This window comes from Pelecanus crispus, chromosome 2, assembly GCF_030463565.1.
Source record: "Pelecanus crispus isolate bPelCri1 chromosome 2, bPelCri1.pri, whole genome shotgun sequence".
Lineage (NCBI taxonomy): Eukaryota > Metazoa > Chordata > Aves > Pelecaniformes > Pelecanidae > Pelecanus > Pelecanus crispus.
This window is the reverse complement of record NC_134644.1, coordinates 11,198,239-11,221,428: the sequence shown is the minus strand read 5'-3', so window position 1 is coordinate 11,221,428 and position 23,190 is coordinate 11,198,239. Positions and strand designations below refer to the sequence as shown.

Genomic DNA, 23,190 nt, shown 5'->3' with positions numbered 1-23,190 from the left:
TTAACATCGTATCAGTAACTCATGAAGTTATCAAGACTCTTTATGTAGACCTCCATTTCACCAGGCTATTATAGACATTTCAATGACTGTTCCTGCTACTATACTGAACACATGATGCTCCTCATACTTCCTAGTTTTGGTTATTGCCTTTGGGTCCTTGACATTTTAAAGAACACTTGTAGTTGTTTAGTAAAGGTAGCATATAATAGCTAAGTTTTACTCATGTTGACACAAGTCTGTATTTAGGAGTTTGTTTGATGAACTCTGTCCAGGTAGCATTGACCACGGCAAGAATAGCAGCATCAGAGGAGCAGGAAGCTCATCTATAATGGGTTTATTTAATGAACCAGAAGGACCTGCAGCGAGACTGTTAGTGTTATCTGGGGTAGGGCTTGTGACCACTCATTTTCTCATGTGATTCCCCGCCCTGTTCCCCATTTCCATCTTGTTTGAGATTGAGACTGCTTTGTTATTGACTATGAACCTGTGGAAGTGGACTGGAGAGATAAGACTTGGCTAAGATAATAGATACAAAGAAAAGGCAGTTTGGAAAAAAATTAAATGGAATGGAAATGACAAGGCTATATTGACTGCATGTTGTTGAGTAGCTCAGTAGTTGGTCTTGACAGCTAGCTGTGAAACAACTGAAATAAACAAAAATCTAGTAGTGGTACATAAATACAGCTCTTTTAATTATATGTGTCCTGAAATATAATTCTCTTTTAAGATTCGTCTTCAAAAGTTGATGTAATGGCCAGTGACTACCTTAAATAAAATTTAACAGGCAAATGCAGATGCAAATTATTTTTCTGAGGCTTAAAACTTGCTTTCAGCTTGGAAACCTCAGGTTGCTGATTTTTCAGATCAGAATTTTGAGCTACTTTTGACTTGAATCTGCTGCTGAATTCCTGTAATTTGAACTAGTTTTTTTATCATAAATGAATGAACATTGTTTGTACAAATTTTACTCAATGATGCAATTGCTTTTATGCTGTTCCATTTGCTGGAATTTGCTTGAAACACCTCTCTATGCATTTTGCTAAAAACTTCATAGTATAACTAATCACTGTTTTGAAGTATTTTAAGAATCTTGGTCCCTTATTCAGAAAATAGATAAACTTTCAGGGCTCTAACATTAACACTGAGTAAACTTGGGAATCTGAGACTCTAAATTTGAAAAAATAGTGCTACTAGGCATGTAAGTGTTTTTGATTTTTTTTCATAAATCCAATTTCTTGGTAAGATGTTTCCTAATAGCTTGAAAATCACAGTAATTGAGTGACATTCTTCTCAACGTGTTATGGCTAGAAAACAGGGGTTCTAAGTGAAGGGAAAAGAAATGCGGTTTCTGTTCTGAAGTTGAACAAATCAAAAATGCTTCAGAAATATTGTAGGAAAGTGAGTGAGTGATCCTAAAGCAGTCAGTATCATATAATAGTTAGGAAACTCATCTAGATTGTGGGAAACTCATGTTCAAGGCTCTAATTAGCTGGCTGTTTGGGGCATGTTCTCTCTTTGCCTAAAATTGAATGTTAATGAATGATGTTTGTGTGACTTAGAAACCTTTCATTCTTGGCATAGATGTTTTCTAAGACCATTCCACATTTACAAAGGGTTTGGAAATAGAGAGGTTTAGAAATACAGAGGTGGATTTTTGATCAGCACTAAAAATTATTATAAACATTTGTAAATATTATTCCACATGATTGAAAAACCCTGCAAAATCTCATTCATAGATTGTTAGCTGCTGCATGTCATGGGTTATTCATATCAATGGATAAATGGCAAAAACTCTTGAAACAGAGAGTCACTGAAATCATCACAGTTTTCATTCTTTTGCACATGCACTGATGTCAGGTAATCAAACAGTGTTCCAAGAACACTTTTTCCTGCTGTGATGTGCCTTACGATGTGTCTTTATACATTTAGTTGAAAATTTTAGTTTTGATTTGGAACTGACATATTGTCTTTTCTTTGCTGATTTTATTAGCTTTGCTTCAATAATTTAGCTTTTTCTGTCAGGTTATTGTCCAATAGTTCTATAAAACATAAGAACAGAAATGATACCTAAGCAGACACAAGGCTTCTGTGGCAATCTGGCAGTGCTAGTATTTCCTACTGCTTAATTTCCTGCATTGCTCCTATGTGTAACATCTTCTCCTAATGGCCATCTTCAAGGTAGCTGTTGTGCTTCTTGAAAAAGTTTCTTGAACTCCGTTTGAATCAATTTGCTTTTGCAGATTACCTTCCTGAACAAAAGCATTTGGTCATTATGTTTTTACTGTATTATTAAATTCATAACAGGGTATGGATGGAATACAATGAAATGTGGAAAGTATTCAACATTTTCTGTGAAGTGTTACTCAGCTTCTGTCAAACTTCAGTCCTAATTTTGCTGCTTCCAACTATCTTGGCCCAGAGTGTTTGGCATAGGTTATGAGATTAAGTCTTTGACTCTCGTTTATGAACACTTGCTTTCCTATACACAGCACTGTGCTATTTCAGGATGGTACCATAATCTTTGTTGGCTGCCACAGTTTGAAGCAGCATCATAGATTTAACCTATCTTTTTTATTGATAGTTGCCCTCAAGCATGTTTAAAACTATGCTTTTGTAAGTAAATTTCAAAAGTTCACAGCATACAGCCTCAGCTGAATTTTATAATGAAATCAGTATGACTTTGTAATGTCATCATGGTGTATTATTGGTAAGGTGTACTTTTAACCTGGAAAACAAGGTACATCAGAGCACCATCTTCCCCATGTGTCAAAACCCTCCTTGACTCACAGTAAACCTACTATTTAAACTGCTTAATTTATCTTGGTTTATATTGACTAATTAGTTTAGGGAAAATGGCATTAATTTAGTTGGTGAAGTATGGGACAGGTCAGAGGAAATTAATCTCTGCCTTGAGACCGCACTGAGCAGCTGATGGTCAGCTGCAAGCTCTAACCTCTTCAGCTAACACTGTGGGGCCTAAAAAATGACAGACATGTCCATGGTCTTGGCCCCTTTTCCCAGTGACAAATAATCCTTGATTCTTGTCTCCCTGCAAGATAACAGGCGTTCTGCTGCCTCTTCCCTGGAGCAGAAGAATCTCTAATGACTTCTTCTTTCCTACTCTCTAACTACTTCTTCCTCCTTTGCTGTGAGAAGAAAAACCTTCTCTTTAGCCCCTTTTCTAGTAGTGTTTTCCCCTTTGCACACCTACTTTTTAATTCACCTTTATGTAAGCCTGAAAGCTGACAGCGTGGTCCCAAAGTCTTGTTTATGGATGATGGTGAACATGTCTAACCACAGGGCTTAACAGGGAGAATGTTACTGTAAGAAAAAAGGTTGGATGTTACTGTCAAACTGCTTATGTATAAATTCATACATTCAACAGAGATTTAAAAGCAGTCCATATCGTCCTCTTCTTACACAATACTAGGAAGAGTTTTCTTGCTTGCATGCATATGCATATGTATGCTAAATTCCTGATCAGCATGAATAAGCAGAACACAGGGATGTTGAAAATGGTTTTGGAATGCTAGAATAAGCCCTACATTTAGTGTCTCATACTCCAAGGGACATTAGGCTGAGTTTTGCAGTTATGCAGAATGGTAGTGAAGGATATACACAGTCAGAAAAGTACCTTCCCTGAAGAGCTGTTATGCTACATCTTCTAACTCACCTTTAATATCCATTGTCCTTGAATTTCCTCATCTTCAAAACTTTTGTCACATCAAGGTTGTTTTGTTTTGCTTTGTTTTGGGGTTTTTTTTCCCTAAATATAAGTCCATTTGCTTTTCCTGGCCTGGAATGTCATCTTAACATTTCTTTCCTCAGTATGACCGATAAAACATTCATAGCTGACAAACCAAAACATTAAAGTTCACTTTTGACAAAATATATATTTTCCAAGAGAAATCAGTACCATTTAGAAGGTTTGTACATTACACATCCATGTATGTAAAGGTCATATATCCATATCCACTTCTAACTGAACAGGAGCTCTTTGATTGAAAGAAAAAATATCTTACTCTTTCTTTTCCAGAACTCTATATAGCTATTTACCTTGCAAAAACCAAATCACCAAAGAAACCTGATCTCTATGGAACAGTAGTATTGGTTGCGCTATCTTAGTGCAGCTAAATAAAATTAAGCTACCTTAACACTTGTCTTCAATATTTTGAGTTGGTTTAGACTAGAAAACAATGCTCTTGTAAAGAAAAAGTGAAAATTTTATACCCCTCTCTCTAGGACAACTTGCTGGGTTGTAGTGGCATACATCCCCCAGTACCTGGCACAGATGCACCTTTGTCATAAGCTCTGACATCCATTTATAATACTGTTTTTTCTGTAAAGATGGCAGCATTAATGTGTATGCACTCTTTTGGAAAACAGATGCTCTCCATGAAGGAAAAGCTATCTTTTAGGAAATATGAAAGTTACTTACTGATACAAGCACATGTGCTTCATATATGCAGCTGAATCTTGTGCTTATGTTGTTTTGTCATCCAGAGACACTTATTAAAGATGTGTTGAAAAACCTAGAGAAACACCAGGTGAATGTGGAGAATCTCAGCTCAACAGAACTGGATGAGATTGCTGATACTATCGCCAATGCAATTGAAACTGTTGGCATTCAGGAAGAAACGGAGGAGGGTGCTGGAAAAACTAGAGAAGACAAAACAGAAGCACAAATTGAAAAAGGAGGTGCTCAAGGAAGGGCAGAGATTCAGACTGGATTCATGGAAAACAGTGTTAACATACCAGGTAATAATTCTAAGAGTTAAGTACAGGAAAAGATAGCTACCCTAATTTTCCTTTATTGTGTCACAATAGTGCTAGACTTTTTAAAATCAGTTTTAAAGAGGACAAGAGGGAAAGTTTCTCTATTTTTCCCTGAAGGCTGCATAATTTTAGCTTTGTTGTTTTCTTTTTGCAGCAGATACTTTATCGAAAATGCATCTTTTTGTGAGCCCTTGGTCTTCAAGTTTTGCAAACAAGATAAACCTACACAGCCAATTATATTGAAATATGAATTGCTTTATGCTGCGTGGTCTAATTCCCCTTTCTTGAAAGTGATATGATTAAACAAAATGATAATGAAAAATTATTATATTCCTAGAACATGTTTCAAAATATGTGGGGGGAAAATTGTGTTTTACAGATAATTGTTCTTTAATGTACCACAACTACTTGCAGAAGAAAGTCTTAGGCAGGTACAGGTAGAAAACTACTTGTTCTCTTTCCTGCTTAGGGAAATAAGAGTTGTTATTGTTATTTGCTTCGGTCTAGGGACACATTTTCTGGTGATGCAGGTTCAGGGGCTACAGTAATTGCCATTAATGAGTTGATACCACAGTGGCACATAAGTTACCACTTCCCATTCTCTATTTAGGAATGTTATGATGTCTAGGACACCAAAAATATATGCTATGAGTAATAAACAGTGATTTAACTTACTGTCTTTTTTCATGGTGATATATTGAAAAACTTACTAGTTAGGGATGGATATCCTGGTTATTTTAATTGGCAATGCTTTTTGTAGATCAAAATGAGCAGACTTGAGGGTTTGTCCTGAATCATGCTGGGAGAGGTGAATAAGACTCAGTTCATAAACCAGAAAGCCAGGATTATTTGACTGAGGTTAATGATGTGACTGCGTATCATCACTGTAGTTAAACTGTAACACAGTTTTGGTAGATGATATCTATTGAAATAAGTTGTCTTCTTCCACCCAGATATGTATGAGAGAAGTATATGTTTCCTTTTTCTTTAATGTAAATTTTCATTCAGCTAACTAGAGCCATTTTATTGTCTTTTTCTTAGATATTGATAAACTGATATGAAGATTGGACACTTAATTAGTCAAATAACACTATTACATTGGCTCTTGAAGTACTCTGTCTATTGATCTTGCATTAATTTGCTATTGAAGTGGGGTTAGAATAACAATACTGAATTATACAGTGCTCTTTACGCTGCCCTTTCAGCTTTGATGTCTTAATGTTTAAATTGCATGAAAAGGCCACCACTACAAAGCAGCCTATAAGGGTGTTTGTTTCATATATGATGTTTCCCTTCATGACTATGTATTTGTGCTTTTCATATTCTACAGACAATGGAGTGCATGAAGCCAGTGCAAGAACTGATAAAGAGGTAGAGTACCAGTGTTTTAACAAAACAAGTATTCCATCTCAGTATATCAGGTCTATATGCAGCGAAGGTCACAACCACAATTCCAAGCATAAGGCTTGTTTTCTGTCTTGTGTGGATATAATTCAGTATCACAGCATAGGCATATTGTTGTTGATGCATTGAAATATTAAATGAACATTTATTTAAATCTTAACCAAAATGAGTTTTGCAGTTCAAAAAACCAAAATCAAGTGCTGTTTTGCTTTTCTTTCATTTGTAAATACGCAGAATTCATAACAGATCCCAAAGTTCAGGCAAATTCAGGCTTTTCCTCAGGTTAGAAAATTTTGAGTATTGAGGTGTTCTTGAAAACACCCTTCTTTCACCTGTCCTTTGGCTCATAGTTCTGGGGAATGGAAGCATCCTTGCTCAGATAATCTCTCTGGTTTTCAGAAGCAGATGAGTAAACATATTCCCTCCGGGGGCATGTGTTTGTGGAAGGGTTCAAAATTCCCTCTCATTTCATGGGATCTGTCATTCTTCACTTTTTCACTTTACCATTATTTTTTCCAAATTGTTGAATATCAGAGATATTTCAATAGCTCTAGGCATTACATCTTGTACACTAGGTGGTAACATCAAATTTAGGATTTTAATTCAGATTACTTTTATAATATTCCTCATGAGCTTTGACTCATATCCTACAGACTTATGTCCAATAGTCAGCCATTTTTGAGGTATCTTTCTGGGTTGTATGGAGCAGAAAAATCTCAAAGAAATATTCTTAAAAACTGCCATGAAACTTATATTCTCTATCAAAAAGCTAACACTGCAAGACACATAAATGGGCCAACCCTCTTGTGTTTGTCACAATTTCTAGAAATGAGTAAGTGAAACATAACTCGTCAGGTAATATCTATTCCCTTTCCTGTGTTATGACTTGTAAGACCCAAGAGGTATGCATGTTTCCAGTCCCAACACTTAGGCATATTGATGGATATTTCTATTATTTCTCCTTTTCATTAATTTATTTCATAACAAAGTTTTATTCTCATCAATACTTAAACGCAGATACATGAAAATGAACACTATGAAAATACCATCAGCATTTTCTTCTAGCTGTTCAAGATAGAGAAAAGGTTATCTAGATTCTGTGATATTTGAAGAAGAAAGTAACTGTTAACTATAGAATTTCCTTGCCCTTATTAAAACTGTTGAAAAATACAATGACAGCATATAGAAATTAAGAAAATGACGATGCGACATTTGTGTGAATAGATTCTATCAATACTCTGTCAACCTTATATCAATAAGAGTTTGAAAGATTATATCCAGGTTTGGTTCAGTATAACATTCCTGTGTTTAGTTTTAAAAATAATAATATCCTTTTAATACAGGAGAACACTGCAAAACTAGTTAACTTCTTGAATGAGAATGTATTTCCCGAAAATATGCCGACAGACCTTATACCTGAAGAACCTACTAAGACAGAAACCAAGAAATCTGAAGACATTGACTCTGCTTCCTCAGAAGAAAGAAATGCTGGTGTGGAAAATGTAAAAAGTGAGACTTTCTCAAGGGAACTGACAGCTGCAAAGAACAGTGACTCTGACTCCAAAGACCCGAGCGAGACCAGCTACTGGATTAAGAACCCTTTAATGCAGGATGGAAATGGCTATGAAGAGCCTCAGAAAAATATGGGACAAGGCTTACAACTTGAAGTGAAGTCTTCTGAGGAGAAAGAATACGGCTATATTGTGACAGAGAAAGAGTAAGTACAGCAGCCAATTTGAATGGCATTTTTAACTGGAGAAAAGGTAAAGTCATTGCACCTAATGAAATATGAATGTACAAGAGGAAAATGCCACAGGCCTGATTTTTAATACATCTGAAACTGTTTGGAACCTGTTCAGTACTTTGATGAAAATACAAGAAAACAGTTCCATTTTCTTACAGTTGCCTTTCCTCCTATGCGGAAGATATTTAGTTTGCAGGTCTTTTGCTTAGACCTCTTTCTATCTTCTCATGTTCCAGTGACCTTCCAATATGTCAGTAAGTGTGCTTATGGTTAGGATGTGGGCTTTAAATATTTGACTTGAAAGTAGCCTAAATATCAATGCCTGAGTCATTCTTTCAAAAAATGACACACAATAATAAAGCACAATATTTTCTCAGTAGTTTCATTTTGATCTGAAAATAACACATATAGGAATCCAAACATCACATATGCAGCTAGTTTAGAAAGAAAGACCTAATGATTTCAGGTCATGTCACTAATGAATTTGACATTTAATACTATACTTTCAAAAGACAGCTTTTGTTCCCCTGGCGATACACAGTTTATTATAAGAACATTCGGGATTATAGAACCATGTGGGCACTTTTACATCCTTTCCTTCCCTGTGAGAACAATGTTATATTTGGTTAGTGATCCCGACTCATCTTCTCTGACAAATTAGGAATTTCTAGGATGGGCATAAAACCTCTGCATAGCATTACAGACAAACTGAGACTGAAACTTCTGTAGCATGAATTAACTCTTTTGACTGTCTCAAACTTATTAATGGGATTGAAGACAATAGGATTGTGGAGGATTCTAGTTTTTACCACATTGTTGCTTTGAAATGCATGTGGCTGGCTATCAGAGGACAGCTTCTTGTTCACCTTCTCCCAGGGGCTACACTTGAAAAAGATGGGATCACACAGAAAGGATGCCCTTTGGGGGGAAGAGATTTTATGTGGTGCATGAAGGGACAGGCAGAAGAGAGTAGAGTGAAAGCTGAGGCTTGGGAGCCTGCAAACATTAGAGACAGACAGAGACAGAGACTTCTCAAAAAGTAGGGAACAAACACCCACTCCTCAGAGATGATGGAAGGAATATGTTTCATAAGGACTCAAAGGTTACCCTGCAGAAAATATAAGTTAGTTACTGGAATGAGAGATGCTGAAGGAAAGGGCTCACCTTGTGAGGACATAGTGGGGATGAGAGTTATGTTAACAGATGCTGGCATTGCTATCTTGTCTCATTCTGAGTTTTATTTTTACCATTTTAATGTTAAATTTTATTCACTCTCTAAAGAAACCCAGCTCTAGAGTTTAGAAAAGACCTTTTGGGTGTTTTGGAGTACTTGCTTTAAGGGAAGTCCCAAATTATTTGAAATTCTCATACTTCTGTTAACATGTCTGTGTGTCAGTAATCACTGTTATTCATTATTTAATGACCAAGTGCTTTGGATTTAATTAACCAGTTTTAAACTGCTTTTGCAATTACACTTTTCAGTTGTTTTCCTGTAATGTTCATTTTCATTGACTGGTCCCTGTAGCAGGCTCACTATTCTCAAGAACCTGCTCCAGGAGAAAGCTAGTTATTACAGAGCATTCTTCCAGCTTGTTGTCCAGGTTATACCTTAGTCCTTCAGGTAGGTTACATTTCTGTTTGCTTTTTGTCAAGGGGGCACTCAGGAGTCTCCTTCTGTGGTTTTTAAACCAGTCTGCCAGAAATTGATGATGTACCCTAGTTTAATCACACCTCTTGGTTCCTGCCTGTGAATGCTCTGTGAAGCAGTAGAAGCCAGTTGTTCCTCAGCTCAGTGCTACTTCCCCCAGGCCTTTACATCAGTCTGGAAGGCGGCTTTGTATCCAACAGTGCCTTAACGACACCATCGCCCTTGACTATCCAGACTTATTTGGCTCATAAATTCTCTAAAAGCTTAGAGCTTTCACAGCTCTGTGTAATGGGAGACATTCTGACTTCCAGTGTTCACAGCATGTAGGTTCTTCACTGTGTCATCTTACCTGGTTTTCTTTGTAGCTAGTCCCCCACTGATGGGTTTTCCCTGAATTGCGTCTATTATTATTCAATGAAACTTGCTCAAGAGGGTCGTTTGTCCAAAGTTTCCTAGAGGACTCCATATACACAAATATAATTTAGCATAGATTTGTTCAGCTTCTTTACCATTTTCAATACCAGAAACACAAAAAGGACTTTTCTTATATACTAGATTATTAAAATTTTAGTAACATTTGGGCAAGATGCTTTTAGGTAACCATTGGGATGTTGTTAAAAATGCTCAGAAACAATGAGAAAAAATTTGCAATGAGTTAGAGGAACCTACTTCAAATGGTTTGAATTCAAAAATATAAGTTTATCAAAAAATTTTTGGTTTTTAATAGTAATGAGCTCATTACACAAAGCACAGAAAACTTAACTGATAACTCCTCGCTACATTCTTGCCACTTTGAGTACAACTAGATGTCATCTTCTCCAAAGTCACCATAGAGAAAAAGAGAATAAGCTGTCATGCTTTTTTTTCCCGGTTCCTAGTCTAGAATAAGTTAATTGTTAAAGAGAATTAGCTGATTGAGTTGAACTAAAGAAAAATTCCTTTTGTACCAGGATTACGTTGCGTTTGATCTGCAGCAAACAGATTTTGGTTCAGGGTTCTTAGCCAGTGACTTATAAAACTCTTCAGTCATTTGACCCTCCTCAGCATTTCAGCTCCAAAATACACTGGTTTAATTTTTGTTGTTGTTTTTGTTAAACTGTTTTTTTTAATAGGTCTATCTGAAATGTAAGAGTAAAATGGAAACCCCATATTTTGCAAAATAAAATTTATATATTCTGGAATTTTATAAGAATAACAAAACCTGTTCAGGAAATTCCACCTGTTAAAAATTGACTTGTCCACTCTGCAGGAACAGTGAAATACTTTCTACAGCAGCTGAGGGATCCGTTACATACTAGTATTTCCCACAACCATTTCTTTAGTACATAAAGTGGCCTTAGAGAGCAATTGGATCAGTGTAGCTGAGAGTTTCAGTAAGGACCTGTTTTCGTGAATGTTGCTGTAATTGTATTTTTTCTTGGGGAAGAGAAGATAGAGAAAGGGATGTTTTGAAACTGTCATTGCACAGAAGAGAAATTTTAATGTCCATTTAAGAAACTTTTCTTTAGTAAGCTTTCTGTATCATTAAGTTTTTGTACCAAAAATCTTACCGGTTGCTTGCAGTAAATAAATAGTATTAATAAATGGCTTAGGTGCGTGCTACACATTTATATGTAACTGTACATGCATGTTATAGTCGTACAGTGAAGTAACGTATTATTTTTCACAGCACCTGAGTAGAATGCCAGCTACCTCAAATTAAATGCACAGAAATGCATGTATGATCCAATTAAGTTAACATGTTGTGAACAGATTTACAGCCTATATAATTTTACATAGACAGTCTGGAATTAAGGGTTAACATATGACAAAACAAAATATCCAGGAATTGACTTAACACAACAATGCCAGGAGTTGGCTGGACAGTAACAGCTGGAACTATTCCTAGTCAGATCTTTAATCTATGTCAGTCTAAAATTACTTCTGTTTGAGAGGTGATTGTAGTCTGGAAATAGTCAGTAAATTGATTTCACAACTGATCTTTGATATTTCATATTTAGATCTTTACGCTTGTTGAAATAGAGTGGAAGCCGGAGCTAAAGGTAGGCATGAAATAATACCTTTCTAACAGCCTGCGTATTAGTCAAATTCATATGTGAAGTATCTTTCTTGCGACAATTATTACATTTAAAATTATAAACCTAAAATTATGATTTAGGTGGGTTTTTTTAATCCACTCTTAACTTGTGCACACAAAATGAAATGCCAAAATATAATGAGAGGTACTTATTTATTTTCCGATACTACTATCTTTGTATGTTTTTCTTCTTCCTCCATAAAGCAATAGGTCTTAGTTTCAATCCATCAATTTTTATTGGCTATGATTTTTTTTGAGCAGCGAAACTTCATTTTTACAGCTGAAACGGTGGTCTTCTGGTGAGAAAGGGAAGTAGTCCAGCATATTTGTACACTGGGGATAATAGCTTGAGTTCTTTTCACCTTCTGGTCTGAAAGTGGAACTGAAAAGATTATACTCGGTAGTATAGTTGGCAGATGTCAGGGGTGATCCATTCACTATTAGATTCTCAGGCTTCCACGGCTTTGCAAGTGTGGCCCAAGGAGATATTAAGATTGCTTCAGTGAACTCCTAAGATGCCAGCTTTTAATTGTGCCACAAAGCAAAGATAAACATTTCCATGTAATACTTGAAGAAAAGATTTGTGGTAGTTTAAAGACTTGTCAAAACGGCAGTCTGATTGTCAATGGCAAGAACAATAGGTCACTCCTGCTGTGTTTGTCGAGTGACCTTTCAGATGGTTGGAGCAGTGCAATCCATACCAATCCATAATATCCATCAGTACTAAGCTTCAGAATGAATTGACAGTTTCAGTGTAGAAAATTGTCCGGCAAATCCTCCACTCTGCTGCTTCAGCACTTTATTATGCTGAGAAACCAATCAAATTGGGTGATTTACTTTGTTTACTCTTTTCTCCTTCAAAAAATTGGTATTCTACCACTGCAGGATTTGTGTGAAAGAGGTTTGCTTCTTTCTCAGTGTAACTGCTTTGAACTGTTTCTACTAATTTTAGCTCTGAAATTCTAGCGCAATCATAAAACAAAGTTATCTGCAGGATGATATTTTCATTCATATGCTGCTTTGGCGATAGTTATAAAATACCTCTCCGTTCTAGTGGGGATACATCAATGTAAGCTCTCAAATCACAGAAGTCTTTGCCTTTGGACCAGAGAACTATTCCTATTTTCTGAAATTCTAGTTCTTCAAGTATGGAAAACTTTTTTTGGGGGCTGGAAAAAATGCCAACACTCCCATTTGTCTGGCACGATATGTTCTAAGCTGAGGGCCAAGATCCCACAATCAAAACATTGTTTAAATGTTTAGCTTCCTAAGTCCCTCATGAGGAAACCCAAAGCCTGACTTTCCAGAGCATGTAGTTCTTACCACCTGCAGTAAAACTAAATGCAAGCTGTTGCATGCTCAGCAGTTTAAACAGTAAAGCTGGTGTGCAATTTCTTAAATATGAGATTGAGTAGTTAGACTTAAATGCACTAAAAAAAATCCTAATTTGAGAGTAGGAAGTTCATCTCTTTTCACTGCTTATTGTAGTCTTTCCAGCTTCAAAGTCAAATCATGCTTTTCTGAAGCCATGCTTGGACACCCAGTGCAGAGGAACCTGTCCTGTTTTGTGATTTATCAGGATGCATGTGCTTGAAGTTTTTCATATAAATATAAGATCACAGACAGCTCATGGCAGCTCTGTTAGCTTGTGAGCCAACTCCTGGCATTGTTGTGTTAGTCAATTCCTGGATATTTTGTTTTGTCATATGTTAACTCTTAATTCCAGACTGTCTATGTAAAATTATATAGGCTGTAAATCTGTTCACAACATGTTAACTTAATTGGATCATACATGCATTTCTGTGCATTTAATTTGAGGTAGCTGGCATTCTACTCAGGTGCTGTGAAAAAGCTGAAAATGGATCTTGTGTTCATAGTATAAAATTGCTATGGAATATGATTAGCCTGACCCATTTAATGTGCTGAAGGCTTAGGTTAATTCCAAATGCTTCATATTATTTCTCCACCTTTACAAAGGTGATAAATGATACTGCTTTGCATATAGTGATTACTTTCCACAGGATGGTGTTCAGGTTGGGACCCTGAAGGTGGGTTGTACAGAACTCTTGGTTTATTCCCCAAGTATTCTGTTTTCGTAGGCAAGTCATTAAATAACTGTATTTTTATGATCTTCATTATTTGTTTCCCATACCAGGTTAAAATATTTAGTGCATTTTAATTGCATTTAAAAATGAAATTTAAAATAAATAGGATAAAATTAATCACAATATCTACAGCAATGAAACAGGGCTGATAGTTTTTATTATTCTTTGTTGTCTTTATGTTTCTTGGAAGCTGAGCTTTTGTATTGCATGAGGCTTTTCAGCTATTTTTTAGAAAATAATAACAAAATGTTCTTGTCCTTTAATACATATATACAAACAGAAACACTGATTTGACCTTCTCTGCATATCTCAATGTCCTCTTTGAAATTGTTATTCTACCTGCAAGTGCACTTTATCAAGGGAAAAAGATTTGTGCATATTCTTCACTTAACTTCTACAACTAGCTTTAAAAACTAAAAGGAATTATAAACATACATAAAACAGAAAAGGTCTTGCTGCTAAAGTCTGCTAAAATCAGCAAGGGACAGCATTGTTCACATTACAAAAGAAGTTAAATGTGAAATTTTTATCCCCCACTTTGTCACTTACCTGGCAGTCTCTACCATGGTATAAATAAATTCCATAAATGTCCATCATTGATTTTAAAGGCAAGTTTTGCTTCTGATAACATAGCTTGACTCGCTACCTAAATAATACAAATAGAAAATACTTGCCTATAAATTTACTCAGTAGAGACAAGTCTGTCATTGTGTCTCAGCACCATAACTGGTGGAGACACGTAAATCTAGAATCATCATAGAATCATAGAGTCATTTAGGTTGGAAAAGACCTTTAAGATCATCAAGTCCAACCATTAACCTAACACTGCCAAGTCCACCACTAAGCCAGTTAAAGCTAGAGTAATAATTAATTTCATGTTTCCTGGCTTGGTGGCTAGATTGTTTTTTAGTGAAAGTAAAACTAGGCATCATTAAGGTTGGAAAGGACCTCTAAGATCATCAGTCCAGCCATCAACCCAACACCACCATGCTTACTAAACCGTGTCCCAAAGGGCCATGTCTACACGTTTTTTGAACCGCTCCAGGAATGGTGGCTACAATATCTCTCTGGGCAGCCTGTTCCAATGCTTGACCACTCTTTCCATGAAGAAATTTTTCCTAATATCCAATCTAAACCTTCCCTGACATAACTTGAGGCCGTTTCCTCTTGTCCTATCACTAGCTACTTGGGAGTAGAGACCAACACCCACCTCACTACAGCCTCCTTTCAGGTAGTTGTAGAGAGCGATAAGGTCTCCCCTCAGCCTCCTCTTCTCCAGACTAAACAACCCCAGTTCCCTCAGCTGCTTCTCATAAGACTTGTTCTCTAGACCCTTCACCAGCTTCCTTGCCCTTCTCTGAACACGCTCCAGCACCTCAATGTCCTTCTTGTACTGAGGGGCCCAAAACTGAACACAGTATTCCAGGGGCGGCCTCACCAGTGCCAAGTACATGGGCACAATCACCTCCCTGCTTCTGCTGGCCACTCTATTCCTGATACAAGCCAGGATGCTGTTGGCCTTCTTGGCCACCTGGGCACACTGCTGGCTCATGTTCAGCTGTCTGTCGACCAACACCCCCAGGTCCTTTTCAGCCAGGCAGCTTTCCAGCCACTCTTCCCCACAAGCCTGTAGCACTGCATGGGGTTGTGACACAAGTGCAGGACCCAGCCAACCACAGAAATTAAACAGTGTCCTTAAAATAAAAGCTTTCCTAGTATTATCTGGGGGTTGGGGTAGATGACCTCTAAAGGCCCCTTCCAACCCAAAGCATTCTATGATTCTGTGATTCTACTGTTTTCAGTTTCTTTGAGGTGGAGAAGTGTTGTGATCGCTGACTCTGAGACCACATCAGTGATAAGCTACTATTCCCATTTCTTAAGTCTTGGCTGTTTATATCTGAAGGCCACTGAGCCTCGGCCTCCAGGAGGCAGTGCCAGGGACCCTCTCTTCTTCGTGGCAGCACGGCACCTGGAAGACCCTCAGGAGTGAAACACCTTCTGATGAGATACATCAGAATCTCTTCAGGAGAAAAACTGCTGTTGCAGCCAGTTTTTCACGCAGCAAAGAGTACACCTGCCTAGGCCATGAGCCATCAGCTTCCCTAGGAGAATGGTGTGGGAGACAGTGTCAAAGGCTTTACTGCAGTCCAGGTAGATGACATCCACAGCCTTTCCTTCATCCACCAGGTGGGTCACCAGGTCACAGAAGGAGATCAGGTTGGTCAAGCAGGACCTGCCTTTCATGGACCCATGCTGGCTGGGCCTGATCTCCTCTTAGCTGAAGAGATATAGCTGTTGGCCTGGTTTCCCAGAACAGATATTCCCATTTCTGTCTTTCCAGGTTTTCTGTGCCGCATTAGCATCCCTTGTTCAGATATCACATGTCAGCGTTTTCGGGAGATCAGCCAGTGCAGGTACTGAACAACCTCTCTGTGAGCAGGTTCACGTTACCCTGCTGTCTCCAGGCTTTAGACCTTTAATCACTGAGGCTGCACATTGCATATCCCCGAACTAGGGATGGGGCTGTGAACTGTGCTTTGTTTTTATAAACAGTGGTAGTCATTAAAACCCTGAGATGCTGTAATGTCTCACAATACCATATGGTCAATACTTCTAGTGTATCACAGTGGTTTGGGGGTAATTGCCATGTAGTTCATTATAAAAGAGTGATGAATTTTAATCTTTTGAAATGAGTGAGAAGGAGAAAGCCAAAGATCAGGATTCCTGGGCATGCTGCAAACTGAATCATAATGCAGTCTATTGTCTACCAGCACTTTTTCATCAGTGCTGTTCTGCCCAATCCTGGGCAGAACACTATAAAAATACAATAATTTAATTTTCATGCCTGAAATTTTTTTGGAATTTCTTAACTCAGATAATGAGTACACAATGGAAACACCTGACCACTAAAAATTAGAATGAAGTAATTTTAATCTCACTCTAAATAATTGTTATTTCATGCAAATGAAATTTCATAAGTAGAAAATAAGTAAGGACTAATTCAGAGCACAAAGAATAAATCAGAACAGAGAAAATATTCTAATCTTTCTTTCAAGTAGATATTCTGGCTTTCCACTGGCACTTGTTTGAAGAAGGTATGCCACAGTCTAAAGACTAGGTACATCTGCTATAGAAATACATTTAGAGTTAATTTCTTAATAGTATGGAGCATAATTTTTATACAAAGTAATTTTGAAAATCTTTAAAGTTTGGATCTCTTACAGGAATTTTTGCCTTTCTGTAACTTCTTTATTTTGACACTATGTTGCTGGATATTCTTTGTCACTTGTAATTTACACCATTTGCATTATAAATTGTTCTGGGCTTTAAGCTGTCTTGAAGGAAGAGGGAAGATATGAAGGAAGAGAAAGAATGAAAAGTCAGAAAGGCACTAAAATGTTGTCACGGTTTAACCCCAGCTGGCAACTAAGCACCACACAGCCACTTGCTCACTCCCCCCCAGTGGAATGGGGGAGAGAATCAGAAGAGTAAAAGTGAGAAAACTCGTGGGTTGAGATAGTAAAGCAAAAGCCACGCACGCGAACAAAGGAAAACAAGGAATTCATTCACTACTTCCCATCAGCAGGCAGGTGTTCAGCCATCTCCAGGAAAGCAGGGATCCATCACATGTAATGATTACTTGGGAAGACAAATGCCATCACTCGAATGTCCCCTCCTTCCTTCTTCTTCCCCCAGCTTTATATGCTGAGCATGACGTCATATGGTGTGGGTTATCCCTTTGGTCAGTTGGGGTCAGCTGTCCCAGCTGTGTCCCCTCCCAGCCTCTTGTGCACCCCCAGCCTACTTGCGGGTGGGGTGGTGGGAGAAGTAGAAAAGGCCTTGACTCTGTGTAAGCACTGCTCAGCAGTAACTAAAACTTTCCTGTGTTATTAAGACTGTTTTCAAGCACAAATCCAAAACATAGCCTCATACTAGATACTATGAAGAAAATTAACTATATCACAGCCAAAACCAGCACAAATGTGTATCATCAGTTTTCCTCAGTTTCATTTATTAACTACTTGTATGAAGGAGTAATTTGAGATGAAAGAACAATTTTGCATTTTCAAGGCTTTTTTGCATCAGAAATGCAGGGTTCATGACAAGTGGACTCCAGTGCTGTTTCTAACATTCAGCTTAAAATGCATTAGTGAGTACTTTGGTGGGGTCCATTTCAGTCTCAGAAAGGAGGATATCACAATTATGGCACAGATTATTGCCATTATTTCCATGCTTCTGCTAGCAACAAAGTATCTGTATGAATTTATTGCTATTAACACAGCTGGAGGTAGAGTGTGTTTGAAGTAATGCAAGTACAGGCTGGCACAGTGTCACACTTCCATTGTAACTCTAGAGACGTGATCCTTCTCGAGTTCTCTGTCACTTGTGTTTCCATGATGCTGTTACCGCCTCTGACCTTCATAGCCTGATGTCGTGGTTTAACCCCAGTCAGCAACTTAGCACCACACAGCCACTCACTCACCTTCCCTCTGCCCCTGGTGGGGTGGGGGAAAAAAAAGTAAAACCCGTGGGTTGAGATAAAGAGAGTTTAATAGGGCAACAAAGGAAGATAAAATAATAATAATGATAATAATAACAACAACAACAACAATGATGATAAAAGAATATACAAAGCAAGTGATGCACAATGCAATTGTTCACCACCCGCCGACCGATACCCAGACAGTTCCCGAGCAGCGATCGCTGCTCCCCGGCCAACCCCCCCCAGTTTCTATACTGAGCATGACGTCATATGGTATGGAATAGCCCTTTGGCCAGTTTGGGTCAGCTGTCCTGGCTGTGCCCCTCCCAGCTTCTCGTGCACCTGGCAGAGCATGGGAAGCTGAAAAGTCCTTGACGAGCATAAGCACTGCTCAGCAACAACTAAACCATCAGTGTGTTATCAGCATTATTCTCATTCTAAATCCAAACCACAGCACTATGCCTGCTACTAGGAAGAAAATTAACTCTATCCCAACGTGACCGCTGCCATTGTTTTTTACCAAGTGTCATCTGTTTTACAAGTTGGTCTGGACTTGAATCTGTCTGTATTAAGAGGTTTATATTCACACTTACTGGTGGTGGGAAAAGAGGGAAAAAATTACAGAAAGTGGGAATTTGCTGAGCTTTCAAAACAGAAGTAAGCTTAAAAAGATTTTATGGAAATAAAGCCTTTGTGGAAACAAGAAAAGAAAAATGAAACTGCAGCCCAATGCAATAAAATTGCAGTGTCCTTAAAATGATTATGATAACAGTGCTGTGAAGTCAGGCACCTCTCAAACAACCCAGTGAGTAGCTCTGTGCTCGGAAGTTATTTGGTTGCTTTCATGAATCCTGAATAAATGTGAACCATTTACAAAATTAATCATTATTTAACTAAATTTAAGGCACAGACCATGTTCAAACCAAATCCATTTAGTGCTGAAATGCATTCCTTCTCTAAGTCTTTTCTGTGAATGTGTGCTTCAAGATATATGAAACTGCACTGAAACACGGACAAGACTCAAACTCAGACAGACAAGGCAGGCTGTTGTAGTGCCATGGACCTGAAGCATCAGTGTCCAGAATTTTCATTATAGATTAATGGATGAGTTACTCTCAGGGGCACTTCCAGACAAGAGAAATAAATACAATTTTTGTGTTTAAATGGGGCTTTCTTAGGCTTGGTAGGCTCAGAAAGAATTTAATGGCAACCCTGTAAATTACTTTGATTTTAAAACATTCCCAGTAGTCCTCGCTATGCTACTTACCTCCTCTGTGACCTGTAGTAAACTGCTCTAATGCCTCAGTTTCTTCTTCATTGTATGGATAATATCTTTCTTGTGATGAGTGAGACTTCCTTTGTGTCTAGAAAAAGGAGTTGAAGAAGGCTGGATTCGATAGCTGTATACCAGTGGATGCCAACCTGATGAGAATGGAACAGTCATGTCACTGTGTTGCCATGTCTTCTCTGGCATGCCGTGTGCTAAGGTGGCAGGAGCACTCACTCCTTCCATGGGCATGTGTAGATGACACCACACACCATTTATTCCCTCCTCAGGCAAATGCAACATCTTTCCTCTGCACTGCAGGATGTGTGGCTCAGATGTTGGTAGCTAGCAGTTAAATCAGGCAGGTTTGGTAAGTGACCTTTCAGGTCAGGGAATAGTGGTCTTGGTGTGCTAGAAAGTGCCGTGAAGCCAATTCCCAGGAGATAGTGGGAAAAGGGGAGTGAAAATCTCTTAAGGAACCTTGGTAAAGCTACGTCTGTTTATTGTGGTGGCATCAGCAGCTTTTCCATAGTTCACTTACGACCAAAATTTGCACACAAAGAGGTTCACATCCTTCTGTTTTGTACTTCAGTAGCTGAGTTTCCTGTTATGTTGCTTGTTAAAATATTTACTAATCTTAGCAGAACACGAAAAGAAAGGAAAAAAAAATTGAAAAAAGAAAAGAGAAAACCAAAGAGATTAAACAATTTCCTTAAAATAAAAGCTTTCCTAGTATTGTTTTCAGCTTCTTTGAGGTGGAGAAGTGCAGTGATCACTGACTCTGAGACCACATCAGTGGTAAGCTACTATTCCCATTTCTTAAGTCTTGGCTGTTTATATCTGAAGGCCACTGAGCCTCGGCCTCCAGGAGGCAGTGCCAGGGACCCTCTCTTCTTCGTGGCAGCACGGCACCTGGAAGACCCTCAGGAGTGAAACACCTTCTGATGAGATACATCAGAATCTCTTCAGGAGAAAAACTGCTGTTGCAGCAGAACTGGAAGTTGTACCTACCCTTCAAATCAACAGGAGATAAATGGGATGCTCTTCATACCGACTTGAAGGAGAGTGAGTCACAGAGCAAGGACCGGGGTGTCACTGCGGATTAAGAACTGGTTATGAGATAGGAGAGAAAGATTCATCATGAACTGCTGCTTCTCAGCGTGTAGAGAGATTAGTGGTACCCCATGGGCAAATTGTCTCGGTTAGGAAGAACTGTGGAGGATTTAGAAAAATTCCAGATGGATTTAAATACATTGAGGGATTAAGAAGCACAATGGTAGATGAAATTCAGCTGGAATTAAGTGTGACAGAATAATAGACATTAACAAAAATAGTCCTTTTTAGGGAAAATTAAAAAAAGGTATTCTTAAAACTCCTCATAGTCTGGGCTCTGAGGCTGTGGAAAATTTTGAAGAAAAGATTGCTGTGTTTAGATACATGAATCCTGCCTTTGGTATGCTGGCACATATTTTTGGATGTGAATATTTAAAAGAAAGCATACAAATCCTGAAGTAGGTGGCCGATTTCCCTGCCGTGTATTTCTAAAACACAGACTAGTCTAATACATATCACTGAGGTCAAGAGTTCAGCAGGAGATTTTTTTTAAAAAGAGACATTTTTCTAAGTAATGAGCATATACATAATCACATTAACTAATTGTTTGTAGAATTATACCATAATCTTATTTATTTATTTTCAGAAGGAATACTTTTCCTGCAAGGGTATAAGGCAAGAGGGACTGATTTATGATCTCTGCCTGTTCTTTGCCTGGGCTGCAGTGCAGTGGGTGCACGTGGAATTACACTGCATGGCTGAGATTATCATCCCAATCTGGAAACACGAGGTTCATGTGTTTCATGAGGTTCATGTAAGGATAAAATGGCACCATTCTGGTATCTGACCAGTGGAGTCAGATACTGAATCAGTTAGAATCGGTCTTTTCATGTATAATATTCTCATTTATTTGGTCAGGTGTCCCTAGTACTCCTTGGGATAGAATATGGGTGTTTTGCTATTTTTCGACTGAGCTTTGGGCAGCTGCCCGAATACTGGCAATTTCACAGCAACCCTCAAACCTTTTAAGTTTTTCCTCAGGGAATTGAGGCCAATGTTGAATATTGTTACTGGACAACTTTTTTAACATCTATCTTTCTTGATTTTTAGCAGTGTGAACATAACGGTGCCCAAGACAAAAAAAAAAAAATTAAAGAACTAATGATTTCTGTCTGTCACAGCATTGTTTTTCCCAGGGTAGACTGCTCCTTAGGTAGTCCTTACAGAGATGTATCTCAGCTGACCGCTTCTCTCTCCCTCCTTCAGAACTTTTCCAGAATTATCTTGGACTTTATTTTGTTCCTTAGGTCTTATTTTTGGATTCTCCTGTATTTACTGCTGTCTTAAGAAAATCAGGCAGTAGCATGTCCAGGGTGGTTTAAGATAACCTCTGTTCTTGTGTTGGTGGCTGCTGCTGAGAACTGGCTCAAGGTCTGGGGCTAGTATGTGCTGCTGGGGATGTGCTCCTTTCAGCAATTGCTCTTCTCACTCCTTGTTCCCAGCAACAGGAACTGGAAATTGCTTTCCCCCTCTTTACCCTTTTCTCTTGACTGCTTTTAGCAGGCAAAGTAGTCATAGCTGGTATGCACCAGCCCCTTGCCCATGGAGTGGGAGCGCTCAAGTCCTGGCTTTCTGGCTCTTCCGCTTCTCTTTGCCAAGCAATGCACTGAGAGTGGAGATATGGTGTGAAAGGAATCAGGCCTGATACTGGCACATGAAGATGGGTGGTTAAAAGTGCTGAAGCTACTGTCACCTGTTCAAATACACCCTCTCTACTGGATTTAATCTTTTGTATTCGTTAGAGCAAATAATAAGCAGACAGTTCCTAGTGTATCTGTAAGTCATTTTAAAGAATCTCAGAAATACCTCCATACACCTCAGAGTCTCATCGCTCAGCCTGAGCCTTGTGACAAATCCACCTGCTCTTTTCCAGGCATGGAGGGAGGAAGGCAGCTTGTGCTGGAGCTGGCCAGGATGCTTCTCCCAGCTTCCCATCAGCAGGGAGTTTGCCTGCAGCCTAGTCAATGCCCATGCTGCTGCCAAATGGTTTTAGCAGCCAGAGAAAACTAGTCCTCAACATTATTCATCCTAAAGCTGGCCTCTTTATTTTACTCTCTAAAGCATTCCGTATGGTATTCCAGAACCATATTTCTGAACTTTGATTTCTTTTTTTAGGTTTAGCTTTTTATCTGCAGTACTGAGGAGACTGTGCTGCATATTAAAAAAGTGATACTATTATAGACTGTTGCCCTGTCAATGAGGGGAAGCCAATCTGATGTCAGTGCACAGTGGTGTTATTGAAAAATGACCGGGTGGAACCTTCTTAAGTCATTATTTTTAACTATGGAATGCATCTTTCTTAAAATTCAGTATTTAAAAAGACTAGATGAAAAAAAAATGTATCTAAGATCAGTACTAAAAAAAAGAAAATCTTCAACATGAAAGAACCTCCTCTGTGTGCCTACTAAGTGAATGACTGTGAAAAAATATTAGATATAAACACTCAAAATAAATACAGAGGTAGACAGGACCAACAAAATTATGTTTGACAGCTCAAGCCTCACATTAGCTTCTACAGTAAAGTACCACCACTAGAAAACACTAATCTTTGGTGAACCCATCCAAGCGGTTGT

General features: G+C 38.3%; 1 protein-coding gene across 1 annotated transcript in view; it reads left to right on the top strand.

The window, feature by feature from the left end:
• Positions 1 to 23,190, top strand: part of PTPRN2 (protein tyrosine phosphatase receptor type N2) — a 691,758-nt gene that overhangs the window by 271,401 nt on the left and 397,167 nt on the right. The window contains exons 8-10 of the mRNA XM_075704660.1: positions 4,504 to 4,758; positions 6,107 to 6,147; positions 7,524 to 7,897. Coding sequence (XP_075560775.1) covers positions 4,504 to 4,758; positions 6,107 to 6,147; positions 7,524 to 7,897 — 670 coding nt within the window. The remainder of the gene's footprint in view (positions 1 to 4,503; positions 4,759 to 6,106; positions 6,148 to 7,523; positions 7,898 to 23,190) is intronic.